Below are 15,865 nucleotides of genomic sequence, written 5' to 3' on the forward strand. Positions count from 1 at the left end.
AAAACAGGACACGTGTTATTAGTGCTTAACAGATCCCATTTTGTTAAAAGGCACATCTTTTCACATGATCTCTGCTCTTTAAATCATCGTGAACAAGACTGATTCCTACGCACAAAGTTTCAGAACCATTGACTGAACTGTCAGCTTAAACTGTGATATAAATGTGGAACATGAGCTAAACATAGAAAGAAAGTGGGATCTTTCTTTGCAAGTGTCTTTATGTTGACTTTACTGTGAAGTAGTTCGGAAAAGGAGCAAGAATCTAAAGATTTATGGACTGGGTACAAGTAGAAATGTGTGCCACCACTTAATCTGAATCACTTCAATTTGAATTTGTGTTGCTCAACTTGAATAACTTATCTTAAAATTAGAATTTGAATCATATAGTTTGTGTTTGTTAAATCTGAGCTGGCATTCCAACAAACCTGAAACCGGCTTCAGTTTCTGGTGTTTGCCCATAGCCGTAAAGATCCTATCATTGCTTCTAGATGTTGCTTAATATGTTCTGAGGTTTAAAAAAAAAGAATGAAATGAATGAAAGTTTTAACATTGAGTACAGAAATGACAACTTGGAGTATCAAGTTGCAACATACAGCTTTAATGTACAATCTAAAATACATATTTTGCTTATTTTGTTATCAATACTTCAATTATTACTACTTATTAGTACTAATAAATTAGTCGTAGGAGTAGCAGCAGTAGGAGGCGGAAACATTACTTTTATTTTGAAATCGAGAATACCCGTTCCTGATTGGCTCATTGCGCTGTGACGTGTACATAGGAAATGGCCACGCAAGCGCCAGGAATCATAACATTACATTTGTAGTCTCCTTACTCGTCCTCATATTTTTCTTTTCCACCCATTTCATTTCTCTTTTTCGATGACGGATATTTTGAACTATTTTGGAGAAGCGAAATTTAGAGAAAAACTTGAATATTTGTTTTGCAGCGCTGTGAAAACATGAGGCGGGTCGCTGTGAAAGCTAACCAGCAGCTACTAGCATTAGCTAGCAAATGGCTGCTCAGCTGTGATGTCTGTCACTGTCAGAAGTAAGTGAGCCACTGTCACTTTATACACACTTCATACGAGGAAATCTTTAGCTGTTTTACCTCCTGCACCTAAAATACGTTAAAAACTGCCAAAATATGACGCTAAACCCGGAATTCACAGCCAAATTACGGGCCATCTGCTCGCATTTGAGACCCTGAGTTAGTCCCCTGTAGCCTAAAATGTATTTTCTGCGTCTTTACCAGATGACAAGACGACGTGCAAAATAGTAGTGAAGCTTTAAGCTGCACAGAGAGACGGTCAGCTAACAGCATGTGACACAGAAGCCCCTCTGCTCGCCAAAGAGTTGGTCTGAATCGAGATGCCTCGTCTGGAAGAGCTGGCCAACGTCGCCCTGAGGGTGCCGAGCATCCTGGTGCTGGACCTGCTCTACAAATGTGACATTGAAGGTTTAACGGAGCACCTCAAGGCCAAAAACGAAGACATGCTGTTCAAATATAAATATGTCATCTGGAATATGTACTACATAGGTAAGTGTCACTGTGACAAGACAAAAGTTGTAGCTCATTATGCACAGCTTTCATCTTCAAGCTTTTATTTTTTGTTCAGGTTGTCTGGTTCATGCATTTTTTGGATCTTTCTTACAGGTCAGGAATTTAACACAATGGTTCCCTCTGTTTTAACCCTTTAGATGCATAAGTGGGTTGAAAATCACCGCCGCTGTCTTGCAATATCTTTGTCATGAAAAGTTTTAATCATTTCATATTCCAACTATTCCTCAAAAAGCATGTTTTCGATTTAACATTTACAATTTAAAATTCCCTTTTATACTTTCAGAGAAATCATAATATTTGTGTGACTGTCCAAAGCTCGTATCATTGACAATATCATACAAGAGGTGATGTGTAAACTTGGAGGGACTGAGAGCAGCAACGGCTGGAGGAAGCGAGTGAAAATATGTCAACAGAATGGATGTTGATATTCTTATATTGCTGTTCTGTGTAATATTCTTATTTTTCAATGATCAGAATGTTCAAATTTATTATAAAGTGAAAAATAAACTTATTTCAACCATGAAATCATCTTTATGTGGACAAAAAATAATACAAACATTAATACAAAATTATTAATCTCAACCAAAATGACCACAATGGCTTAAAAACACACTGATTCCTATACGGGTCGTTTTTGACTTACTTATGGAAGATTGTTGGGTCCAATCACTTTTGCATTTAAGGGTTAATGGCATTATATTTCAAAATGTGTTATGTTTTAATAGAATTATACATCAAAAACTATAATAGAAGACCTATTATTGAGTCACCCTTCTCCAGAAGCTGATTTCTCTGGAATTTTCCTCTACTATCGTGATCTAAATGTTGTTTCAGATTGTTTTTGCGTTCTTCCCTTGCACAGAATTTAATTCAAACACAACAAAAGCATTTGTATGGGTTACTGAAACTTGAAACAAGAAGGAACCTAGATGAAACGACTGAATTAAAACTGAGTTTGATACTGTAGATTATTAGAAAATGTAAAGGTTTCTGTGTGCACTGCTGAGTTTTGTTACTAGAAAGTATGTTAATGTTGATTTTCAAGACAGACGTTTGTCAGCAATGTGATTTTAATTTAGTAGAAAACAAGGTTGTTTTTGATCTAAATATTTTTTAAAGCATTATCTAAAAACAAAGTGTTGGTATCTCTTTTGACAGATGCTAAAATATTTAAAACTGTCTTGTAAAGGGAACACTCAAAATATCTAAACATGTGCAGTATGTGTTCTGCAGCTGATAATAGATAACTCATTTTAGTTGTTTTATGACATTTTTGTGGTTCCGGTTTGTCGGTTTTGGGGATTTTCTGCATTTCCCTGGTTTAAGCAAACAAAATCTTTTTGAAATTTAAATTGTGGGTCGGACAGTACTGGATATATGAAGATGTCATGTTGGGCTGTGGGAAATTGTAGCATAAAGTTGTTGATCAAAGAATCCAGCAGTTTTTTTTGTATTAACACTGAAAATAATCATCACCTGGAGCCTTGGAGGAAACATTTGGTAATAATTTGGACTTTTCTAGCAGCTTAGTCAGCCTGCTGTGGAAAGTTAATGTTGTTGAAGTTACGAACTGCAAATTTAATGTCAATATTTGAATAAGAGTGTCTTTAATATGCTTTTCTGCTCTTAACTGTGATTTAAAAACAGCTTTCCTCTCTGTGTTCCAGGTCATCTGATAAATGTGGTGGTGTTGGTCCTGCCGTTGAGACACATTGTGACGCTCTACCTCCACATCCTCGCCGCCCTCCTCCTGTACATGGGGCATCAGATTTCCAAGTTAGTACTACTATTGCTATTACACTTCTGGATTTATTGTGGCAGAATCAGATTTCTCTCCTGTCAGTAATCTCAGAGCTCCTCCCTCTTTGTATCTAGTATCCTTCCAGTATTTAATTTTAGTAGTACTGTATCCTGCACTGGTCCGCTCATGTTTGCTCCTCACTTTCTTGTAAATGTGTCTTGAAACCTGAGAGCACAACAGTGGTTACTATAAAGACAGCGGACCTGATGCTTAAAATAGACCAAACTGGGATTATTTGGATGGAAATAAATAGAGTAGAAACAAATTTATAAATATATAATGGTCACAAAATGGAGAAATAACTCAAAAGTGTGTAAATTCAGTCTTTTGGTGTTGCTTCAGGGGCTGTATTTTTTTTTACATCTCAGTCCATTACATTTTGCTGTGTTTTCTTCTAATGTCACGTGTCTGCTATACACGAACAACACACAGCGTACATATAATGATAAAGCTGTTTTTTACTCCTCATTTTGCAGGGATTATGTTCGTGAGGAGCTGCAGTACGGCTATGAAGGAGCAGTGTATCTTGATTCTTTGGCCTTCAACAGATTTGTCTCTGCGATGACTAGTGAGAACCAACCTTGCATGTGAATTCAAATCATTTAGGCTCATATTCTAAGTAGGGCTGGACCCGAATATCCGAATATTCGTTCGCTACGGCACTATCCGGATATTAATTTTGGTATCTGAATACCCCCCCCCCCCCACGCCGTCGGACGTCACCGGGCGGAAAGAATATGCAGCATTACTGTCTTCCCTCCGCCTTCGGCCCACATCGGCTCATCTCGTCCTGTGATCACATAAACATATACACATATGTCTATAACATATACACATATGTCTATAACATGTACACATATGTCTATAACATGTACACATATGTCTATAACATATACACATATGTCTATAACATATACACACGTCTATAACATATACACACATGTCTATAACATATACACACATGTCTATAACATGTTCACACATGTCTATAACATATACACATATGTCTATAACATGTACACATATGTCTATAACATGTACACATATGTCTATAACATATACACATATGTCTATAACATGTACACATATGTCTATAACATGTACACATATGTCTATAACATGTACACATATGTCGATGTGATCACACCCTCCTCCCCCCAGACGAAAATATTCGGAGCTCGTCTCTTCCCTGCGCCTTCGGCCCATTTCGGCTCATCCCGCCGTGTTCTTTGGCTCATTTCGGCTCCTTCATTCGTGTTTGTAAACACCACCCGAATGGCCGGGTGGCTGCGCGCTTCACTTCGTTGCATAAACACAAGACAAGATGCTGAAGACCGGTGTTTGGGAATTTTTCAGTTTAACTAAAGACTAAACGAGGGCAAAATGTGGACCCGGGAGACCAGACGAACGGATCCGACTATTCGGGCCGTCTCCGCCGCCGCCGCCACCGCCCCGGTCCCCGGTCGGACGTTACGGGGCGGAACGAATATCTGGATATTCGTCTTTAATAGGGCCCGAATATTTGGAGGCCAGAAACCACTATTCGGGCCAGCCCTCATTCTAAGTTATACGAGTTCACAGTCACACAGTTATATAATGTGAAATCATAAAGAACATTTAATCATAATATTTGCCTCCAATTTACACTGTAGTCAAAACTGCGATCGGTTCTGACCTCATTCAGAAATTGTCTCTTCGGTATTTTGCAGGCTAATTTCCACGTTTGTGAGGTTGTAATTTAATAATTGTGTGCAGGTCAGATTATTCTCAGCACGCTGTGTGCCTTCCTGATGAAGACCAGAAAGGTGTGGCTGTTCTCCGCTCACATGCTCCCCCTGTTGGCTCGACTCTGCGCTGCTCCTCACGCTACGCTGCTAACGGTCAACACGTTCTCTATGGGCCTGACTGGAGCCGGGATCGCCGTGTTCCTCTCTCAAATCTCTTCGTGCCATACCGCCTCGCAAGGGCTGCCTACTCAGAGCTGCTTCACCTGGAGGTAACATTACTCTCAAAACTTTTATTGTTAAGTTTATTATGTTTTGCTTTTTGGGGTGTTTCCTTTAGTATGTTCTAACTTTTAGTGCATATAAAAGCCCTTCAAACTTACAAGCCCACTGCCTTTTACCTGCCTGAAACACACAGCTTTTGTCACATATTTGCATAACGCCTGCTGTGTGCATTTTATTTTAAATGACACTGGACCCATTAAGATATTTTTAGGATCTTTTTGGAAGATTTTTACTCATTTTTTGAAAATTTTTACAAGAATTTCTTGCCAAATTGGGGGGATTTTAAAAAAAAATAAAACTTTCAAGGGAAAACTTTTAGGGAATTATTGGGATTTTCCTCCTGATAGTTTTGCAAATTTTCAGAAATTTGGGGAATCTTTTGGCTGAATTTTTGGATTATTAATTTTTAGACAAGAAACAATATTTTAATCTTCTTTTATGTTGCTACAGTTGTGGAGATAAATAATGATAAATAACTCAGTTTAAATTAGATCCTGTGGCTTTTCAGGCGTCTCTAAACTTTAATTTCACACAGGTTTGTTTTTTTTTATCACTCCAATGATTTCAGTGTTTTACCTCATTGGCCTTTTTATTAATTTATAACAAAGTAATATTCCCAACGTGATCAAACGCTTTAGGTTGCCTTCACTGTACGGCACCCTGGAAAACAAACAACTAAAAATGAACGGTTTCAGAGGAAAGTTTTGCAGCTCTGTAAAGAGTCTTGTCTCGTCATGTGTGCCGTCCCTCAGGTGATCGAGCTGTACAGACTCCTGCGGTGGAATCTCCCTGTGGAACCAGTTTGGGCCGTCCAGTGCTCTTCAGTGTCTTCTGGTTTGTTCTGTTCGTCGTCCAGCTGTGCTCAGACACCATGTCAGCCAGCGCCTCAGCGACCCATCAGGAATCATGTTCTTCCTGCTCACAAGGTGGGATTACGAGCTCCTGTTGCTTTTGCTTGTTTGCTCCTGACATTATAACGCCTTGCATTTTGCTTACATTTAGCTATTTTCTCCTGCAGCGTCTCTGAATGTTGTGCCACACCGTACTCTCTCCTGGGTCTGACCTTTGTGGTGTCCTATCTGGCTCTCGGGCTGCTCAACCTATGCAAGTTCTACCTGGAGTTATGCAGCTGTTCAGAATGAGAATGTCATGCACAGGCTGAGAGGAGAGGACACTTTTTGCCCACTTTTGGACAATTTAATTTACAAAAAACTGAGGCGTTAAGCTGCTGTATCCATCATGTCTGCAAACATTTGATAATTTAAACATTCAGCAGCATTCATGTTCAATTTAAGGTGTGCTTGAGTCATCTGTTGCATTTTTTTTGCTCAGCTTTTAATCTTTGTCTGCTTGTGAATGTTCCCAGTGTTCACCAGCTGTTTGTTCACCAACATGTCAGATGCTTGGTGCAGAGCAGGTTGCACACTTTTGATTTTAAATCTTTTTCTGCTGAAATTTGCAAGCCAGCAACTAAAATTTTAAGATTTGATGCACCAGCGAGTCAATTCTGAGATGCTTGGTTTGATAACATGAGAGAAAAGTCGAAAGGTGCTCGCAGACGTTGGATATTCAGCCATAAAGAAATGACAAATAATTCACTGATTGTTGCCGTTTCATCACCCGACTGTAACGTGAAGTGATTCAGGTAAAAATATAAAAGCAGGTATGGCAATTTATGTGTACAGATTTACGTGCAAAAAGCCTGGACGTGCCATCTACAAATGATATATTTTGTTTATTTGGAGGTGAAAAGAAGATAATATCAGAATTTATCGATCCCGGCAGTGGAAAATTTGCTCAGTATTACAGCAGAAATGTAGCCTAGCTGCGCTAGACCCGCCTCCCTCTCTGTCGAGAGTTCCTAGACCCTTGTGTCTTCAGAGCATGGGGCTAAAAGGTTGTCTATCAAATCACTCTGCAGCTATTGGGTAGGTATACAACCAATCAGCGCAACGAATAGGCTGATGTAGTTCCTAGAACGCCGGAAATCAGAGGATGCGGGAGTTCGGTGAAGCCTTATTTATACAGTCAATGGGTGAAGCTCAAGTATATTACAGACATGTTAACAGAAAGATTATTCGAGTCCGGTGCTAATGGAGCTCAACGACTGTTGTCCGTTTTTGTTTGTCGACCCTGGCAGAGAATTAAAATTCACTGCCGTGGGTTGTCTAGTGCGGCTAGGCTAGTTGTTTCCGGTGTTTCGTCAGAATCGTCGCGCCTCTGTTGTCACTTAGTTACGCCCGCTTCTGACTCTACGCTTCATGGTGATTCGTCGGCCAGTTTTAGGAGAATCCAGCCTCGAGCCTTATGGAGGGTAACTAGACCCACCCTGGCAGAGAATTAAATTCGTTGCCGTGGGTTGTCCAGCACGGCTAGGCTAGCAGAAATGGGGAAGGTGTGAAAATCAATGGCCATAGTAGAAAAATAACAAGAAAATGTACATAAGTACTGATAATTGTAGAAATTCTGATTTTGCACAGATTCTTCTGGAGTGGAAAATAATGATGTAGCACGTATTTTCTATATTAAGAACCAATGATGTTGCACAGATTATTCTTGAGTAGAAATGGTGATATTGCACAGAATATTGTATGTGTACCCCTATGGAGATATTCCATTAAAAATCAGCTGTTTCCAGCTAGAAAAGTCATTTACCACATTAACAATGTCTAGACTGGATTTCTGATTCATTAATGTTATCTTACTGAAAAAAATGCTTTTCTTCAAAAATCAGGACATTTCTAAGTGATCCCAGACTTTCAAAACGGTAGCGTATTTGAAACTGAAGAGATTTAATGTTATACGTTGTCCTTCTTATTCTTGTTCGTAGTCTTGTATCGTTAGTTCAACAGCTAAAGTCATCAGTGTTCTGTGCAAACCTGAAGCTTTCACTGCTGCTTTATTTTGATTTAACCGTGGCCCGTTCTTTGTTCTCAGAGGCGTTACTGAAGGCGTCACTCTGCTGCTGCTCGCCCTTCAGACCGGCCTGTTGGACATGCAGGCTCTGCAGCGCACCTTCCTCCTCAGCATCATCCTCTTCATCGTGGTGACTTCGACCCTGCAGTCGATGATAGAAATAACGGACCCGGTTTATCTGGCTCTGGGCGCGTCACGCAACAGGTAGCAGCGGCAACACTCACTCTTATTCTCCGAGTTAAAAATAGAAAACAAAATCATCTTCTGTTTGTTCCGTGCTTCCAGGAGTCTGTGGAAACATTTCCGTGGCCTCAGCATGTGTCTGCTGCTGCTGGTCTTCCCGTGTTTATGGCTTATAAAATCTCCCAGTTCTTCCACATGGACTTCTGGCTGCTGATCCTCGTGTCCAGCTGCATGCTGACCTCCCTTCAGGTAAAGAGGCGTCAGTGTTTGTCTGTCTTTGGAAATGAGGAACAGATAGGCTGTGTCCTCCTAATGGCACATGTGTAGGGATTTAGAGCTTTAAAAATAAATGTAGTCTCTATTAAACACAGTACAGATAACAGGTTTACCAACATGCTGAAATGTGCTTTTAAATTACTGGCATTGGAGTTGGAAAAACATGACATCCTCATCAGTTAATTGGACTGCGGCTCAATTTTCAGCCATTTTAATTGAAGTTAACAAAAAACACCTTTTTACATGGTATTTCATTCTGTGATAGATGTTTTTGCGTAACTTTTTCATGTGAATTGCTCTTGGGGTTGAGTTCCAGTTGAAATAGTGGCAAGTTTTGATCTGCACCTTCATATAGGGTTGGAACATTTTAACTATGGCGCCCCTCAGTGGTTATATCAAATAAAGACACTGCAGCAGACGTGGTGCACCCAACATAATGTCATTTTTAATCAATATTATCGCTTTTTTATGCACTAAATGTCTGTGGCACTAATTTTGGAGAAATAATTACAAAAAATATGTGTTTGTTATTGTTTATTGTGTTCCCATTACATTTGCTGGAGCCCATATTCAGCTAAAATGCATTGAGTAGCAATTTATTAGCAATAAAACAAAAATTGAAACCTTATTGCTGTACTTTCTCAAACTGTTCCAGTGAGATATATCTTTATAAGCTGCTCTTTCTTGTTTTTCAGCAGCACTTTGGTAGCATAATGTGACTCCTCCTCACCTGCCTTGTTGGATAGCTGTCTCCAGACAGTGACATATTTGGGTAGAATCATTAAGTTTGCTTTAAAAACGAGTTTATTTCTTCATTAACCCTTTAAGCTTCAGTCAATTCCAGCTGTTTTCAGTACATAAATCGCTAATATTCTATTTTTAAATAAAAAAAAATGACGAAAAATACGGGGAATATTGGACGGGCATTGCGAGGTGCATTTCCTTGAAAATGACCGATTCGTGGATTATATACCGACTTCAGGACATGTTTTGGACAAAACAGTTTACTGGCTTGTGTCGTCTGGATGTAAAGGTTGGATTATGGCCGTTTTTTGTGAATCTTTTTTTTGTGTGTAATAATGAACCCGGAAATGTGAGTCGCGCTGTGTGCGTTGAAGCCGTGTATAGAGAACGGATGGATGAATATTCGTTTTTGTCGGACAAATGTGTTTTTCTCACCCGCTGTGGTAATCGCATCTTAAAGTGGTTTATACTGGCAGATTCATGAGAATCTAAGCTTTCCATCGGCGTATAGTGTTTGTATAATCGTGTTTGCAGCCGTCGGACATTCTTGAAATTCCTGTGCAAATTAGTAGGTGTACCGCCGGCGGTACACTGAAGCTTAAGGGGTTGGTTAATAAGGTGGAAGAGTGACTGTAAATGTGCAAGGATAGTAAATGGGGCTGATAAAAAGATTGTTTAGAGGAGAGATTGTACAAACACGGTGGGAAGTTCTAAATTCCAAAGAAATCCTGTGCATTGTCCATCTAATGTACCCGACACACCTCAAGAAAAAACACCGAGATGATGCTACATGATGATGCTATGTCCTGTAAAAATGTCCCTGTGTTTTCTCCTGTGTTTAATACAAGGACAAATACAACTATCTGTGCAAACTGGCCTGGAAATGTTGTAATATGAGCAGTTTTCAAAGTAAAGGAAAGCATTATTGGCTCTTACTCACCAGGAAAGGAAACATACATGTAACAAAATACAGCAGCTATCATGACGCCTTCTCTACTGTTGATTATTTTTAATTAATATTCTGAGAAATGTTGTTCTTCCAGGTTACAGGCACGATGCTGATCTACTCCCTCTTCATGGTGGAGCTGTTCCGCAGCGACCCGATCGAGAGCCTGGACGAGGTGATCTACTGGGTGAACGCCGTCAGCCGGGTGCTGGAGTTCGTGGTGGCGCTCTGCGTGGTGGCGTACGGCACCTGGGAGTCGCTGTTCGGGGAGTGGAGCTGGATGGGCGCCTCCGTCATCATCATCCACTCGTACTTCAACGTCTGGCTCCGAGCTCAGTCCGGCTGGAGGAGCTTCCTGCTCCGACAGGAAGCGGCCAAGAAGATCAACTCGCTGCCCAGAGCCACGGCTCAGCAGCTGCTGCAGCACAACGACGTCTGCTCCATCTGTTTCCAGGTCAGTCACACTGCAGGGCTGGGGGCATGAAGCTCAAAAAAAAAGTCGCATTTGACCCTGATTTGGCCACAACAAATCATCTTCAAGATCACAGAGTGTCTACATGAAGGCAGGCAGGACATTTATGCAGGTGTTTGGGGCTTTAACAGTTTACTTAACCCTCCTGTTGTCATCATTTACAAGCACCAAAAATAATGTTTCCTTGTCTGAAAAAAATCCAAAAATTCAGCAACAAAAATTCCCCAAATGTCTGAAAATTTGCAAAACCTTCGAGGAGAAAATTCCAATAATTCCTTAAAAGCTTTCCTTAAAAGTTTTATTTAAAAAAAATCTCCCAAATTTGGCAAAAAAATCTAGTAAATATTTTCAAAAAAATGAGTAAAAATCTTCCAAAAAATTTCTAAAAATATCCAAAAAGATGGCATATACATCAGTAAAACTCCTAATATTTTGATTTTTTTGTGAATATTCTTAAAGAAACATTTCCTTTTTTCACCAAAAAATGTTCAGAGCTTTCCCAAAAATGTTGAAGTTTCACTGTGATTTTTTTATTTATTTTTTCCCCCCACAAGTTCAAACTTTAAACCGGGTCAATTTTGACCTGAGTGTTAAAGCGTCTTCTCTTAGCACAGGGGTCGGCAACCTTTAACACTCAAAGAGCCATTTCGACCCGTTTCCCACAGAAAAGAAAACACCGGGAGCCGCAAAATCCTTTTGGCATTTAAAATGAAGACAACACAGCATATATCGCTTTTTTTTTTTTTTTTTTACCTCTATGCCCTTGTTAATCACTCGTGATTAATTAATCACAAAGCCTCTAATTAGATTCATTTTTTAAATTGTGTCCTTCCACTAATATGTATCTTACCTGGTTAATGTCATTTTTGCTCTTGGACCTCATATGTTACGTAATGTTAGCTGGAAATCAATATTTTGCGAATGTCTATTTAACTTGTAAAATCTATTTATCTTAAGCTAATAACTTTTCTCCGGTAAGTCGCTGCCCTATTTTCCAAGACGACACTCCTCTGACTCTCTGACCTGCTGCGGTGTTCTTGCGAGTAACTTGTATTACCCTATCACGAGTACTTTTGACTCAAAGACAAGACGTGTCTCTCTTGGAGTGGAGCTTTAATATACAGGCTTGCCATTCTTGAGTACAAAACGATGTGAAACTACAGGCGTTGCTTCTCCATCTCCTCTGCATCAACCTTGCGCTCTCATGTCCCAGCCAGGGGAAAACCCCAGCAGCACATCCGGTGGAGTGACACGTCAAAATAAGAGCGGTAATTTCACAATAAAACTCTCTTTATTAAAATGCATTGAAACGCGCCTGAAAGGCAGAACAATTTATTTTCCAAAGTTACAGGGAGCCACAACAGAGGGCTGAAAGAGCCGCGGGTTGCCGACCCCTGTCTTAGCACATACATCCTCCACCAGCAATGCAGTACAGAAACCTGTTTCTCTATTTCATTGTTTTTTTCCCCAAAAAGAACAGAAAACTGAAAATAAACAAGCTACTGATGCTTGCTTGTTTTGAAAAGTGTTAAAACAGTTTGTCTCTCCTGCTGTTGTGTTCTCCAGTTATATTACAGTTACATCAAAATCATGCATACAAAACATTCGAACAGTTTAAATCGAGTAACAGAAACCAAAATAATGAAAGAAACCCCTTCATAAACCTCTTTAAATTGCTCCCCTCCACCTCTTTGGCTTGCTGTGTGTCACAAAAGGTAATTTTCCTGTCTGAGTTAGTTATATACGATGATTTTTTTTTGTCCTGCCAAAATGTCAGCTGTGGTTAACTCCGACATCGTCAGCTTCTACTCTGTTTTTAAATTAACATTTGTATGTTTAGACAAATTTGTTTGCAGAGCTATGTGTTCTTTTGTTTCCAAAAAACAGAGCAGAAACGTGTTTTTCCATCTCTTGTGATCTGACAAAACCAAAGTGTTAAAACTGTTCGTCTCTCCTGCTGTTGTTTTCCCAATTTAGACCAAAACAAACTGTGACAAACTCAAATGTAACGACCAAATAATTAGAGGAAAATCTAAAGTTATCTATTATATATATGTCTTTGTCTTGATAGTTTCAGTTTTATTACAAATATTCAAACGATACACAAAGAGTAGACAGGAAATCCTGAATGCAGACAGTGTTGAGGCCATAAATAAACCGTAGTTTGTTTCAGTAATAACCTAAATAAATTTTGTGGTTATGCTTGGTATTTGACAGCTTCATGTGCACACAGTAAGCATGTGACAGGCCTCCTCTGTATCTATAATACTCCACATTGTGCGTCTCTTTGTTATTCCTGTCTTTCCAGGAAAGCTGGTCAGACACTCTTTGGCCTTGAGCCAGATTTTTTTTCTCTTGTTATTGTTTTCCGTCAAAACTGGTTAATGTTCCCGTCCTCAGTTTTAATGTCAAGGAAGCGGCTGCTGAAAATCTTGATAGCGTAACGCAGAACAGTTGCAGAGATGATGATAGGCCTGAAATTTTCTGGTATAAGAGATAATACTTTACTGATCCTCATGGAGATACTGTCACACGTGTTCCAGCAGCACAAAGAAATGGTTCAGAGGTAAGAAACAGATAAATAAATCTTAGATCGAAGCTTAAAATGTGCAAAATGACACTAAAAAGCAAAATGTAATGCGGGTCTTACTATACTGTGGATTATATACGTGAAGTGCACAGATACAATATATAAAGTATAGCATGAAATTAAATTATAAAATGTAAATATAACAGAAATAGAATCAAATACTGTGAGATAATGCAACAATAATAGCAATTTAGTAGTAACATGCTTATTACGGGGTCAGAATAAATTTTGGGTTATTTACAAGGAATTTTAGTAGAAAAATAGAAGAAGCAGGTCATTTTAAAGAAGGATAAATTAATACACAGCAAGAGGAGCAAGTACAAGGAATGATATTTGTAATTAAAAGTAATGTGTATAAGGGTTTTCTAATCATCAATGAGCCTTTCAACACCATTAGCTAACACAATGTAGCATTAGAACACAGGAGTGATGGTTGCTGGAAATGTTCCTCTGTACCCCTATGGAGATATTCCATTAAACATTTCCAGCTAGAATAGTCATTTACCACATTAACAATGTCTGGACTGGATTTCTGATTCATTTAATGGTATCTTTATTGGAAAAAAACTGCTTTTCTTTCAAAAAATTAAGTGATTTCAAAGTGACCCCAAACTTTTGAACGGTAGTGCTCGTGTTTTAAGTGTAAGATGCTTCTTCTAGTCTGCATCTATTTGAAACAAAACGGTCTGTGGGCATTGTTCTGAAGGTGGATTTGTCTCTCTTCACAGGAAATGAGCTCTGCCGTGATCACCTACTGTGGACATTTCTTCCATGGAAACTGCCTCCGCAAGTGGCTGTATGTTCAGGAAACGTGTCCGATGTGTCACCAAACGGTTCGACCGACGCCTTCGGCTCAGAGCAAGGCTTCAGGAGACGCTCCGGCAGCTCCGCCTCAGAGCGACGAAGATCCGGATCCGGCTGCACAAGATGGGGAACGGGACCCAGACGGCAGCGGTGATGGCAGGACTCAGGAGAGCGACGATTTAACTCCTGAGCAGCAGCAGCAGGAGGAAGAGGAAGAGGAAGAGGAGGAGCAGAGCGAAAACAAAAACCAGCCGGCTGAACCTCACAGCGACGCCGTCCGAGGTTTTCGTTTCAGCTCCAGCGGAGACTTCGTGGGATTCGTCAGCCCAGTTTCTTCAGGTTCTCACGCGCCGCCGGGTACGACTTCTAATACGCACAATCATGACGAGGAAGACAAAGACTCACCACTGCCATCGAATCCCAACGCTGTGAATGAAAACACAGCCGAGGACCGGCAGTCTGACTCTGAATTATCAGGACCGGAGGACGGCGTCGCTCTTCATTGTGAATCACGGATTGACTCATCAGAGGCAAATATTTCTGAGGCTGGTTCGAGCCTCGCTGGTAGCCAAACGTCTGTCAAGTCACGTCATCAGAACTCAGAGAATCCTCAAAGTCACAACGGCACAATTTCAGACTTTGACGGGTTCAGAGAGGCCGGATCGTCACCACAGATCCTCCGGCCGTCTTCCTCGGACGCCACAAGCACAGAAAGCAGCGACTGACTGCCCTGCATCAGTGCCTTGAAGGGAGTAGAAGGGTGATTCTCCACAACAGGGGAATTAAACACATCTGCCTTCCGTATGTGAACACATAGGACAAACAAAACAAACACGTATCTTCTACCAGACAGTGGAATGAATGTGCTTCAGTTTAGCAGATGTCTGGACTGATCGTGAGACTAAATTGTGACGGATTATTGTAAAGAAGTAAAAAAATAACCACGTGTAACTACAAATCAGTGTATTCTGAATCCTAGCAGGTTACAAGTAAAGACGTTTACTTGGAGAAGCAGCAGTTTGGGTTATTTTCATTTCAGTTTTTTTTCCTCGTAGTCCTTCATGTGTAGCATCTTTGTGAAAGCAAACGTGGCAAAAAGCTTCAGCGGTCGTCTTTGTTATTCATGAATCAGCCTTTTGTACCGCAAATATTCTGTCTCCCTCCCAGTATTAAATTACTGCTGTGAACTTGTACTTCTTTTTTGTTTTTGTTTTTGTTTTTTTACTGTAAATTAATAATAAAATCATGACAGGTGCACACTCAGGCTGGCATCTTGTGTCAGATTTAGTCAAAGGGAAATATTACTTCTGTCGGCCTAAAGACAGTTCAGATTAAACCGAGATTTGTTGTATTTCTTGCCGAAAAAAAACCTTTTTAATGTCTTTGCTGATGTTAACTTTTGGTTTCTCTGTGAGAAATGTGAAAAAATGTCACATTCAGTTGACAAAGAAAGAGAAAACCTGCTACTAACTTAAGTGAAATTTAAATATTTACAAATAATGTCTATTTGGGATGCTGTTTTGTAATTTAATTTAGGAATTTAGGAGCATGCTTGCAGTGA

General features: G+C 39.9%; 1 protein-coding gene across 1 annotated transcript; it reads left to right on the forward strand.

Annotated features, from left to right (window-relative positions):
* Positions 1-741: 741 nt before the first annotated feature.
* Positions 742-15,567, forward strand: zmp:0000000662 (RING finger protein 145). The gene is given in 17 exon segments (XM_022216909.2): positions 742-1,050; positions 1,255-1,539; positions 3,231-3,339; positions 3,841-3,932; positions 5,120-5,290; positions 5,293-5,360; positions 6,126-6,151; positions 6,153-6,183; positions 6,185-6,269; positions 6,272-6,299; positions 6,392-6,490; positions 6,492-6,530; positions 8,311-8,493; positions 8,575-8,630; positions 8,633-8,721; positions 10,536-10,892; positions 14,229-15,567. Coding segments are annotated over 16 exon segments (2,403 nt in total). The 5' UTR covers positions 742-1,050; positions 1,255-1,370; the 3' UTR covers positions 15,030-15,567.
* The last annotated feature ends 298 nt before the right edge of the window (positions 15,568-15,865 follow it).

This window comes from Acanthochromis polyacanthus, chromosome 1, assembly GCF_021347895.1.
Source record: "Acanthochromis polyacanthus isolate Apoly-LR-REF ecotype Palm Island chromosome 1, KAUST_Apoly_ChrSc, whole genome shotgun sequence".
Taxonomy (NCBI): domain Eukaryota; kingdom Metazoa; phylum Chordata; class Actinopteri; family Pomacentridae; genus Acanthochromis; species Acanthochromis polyacanthus.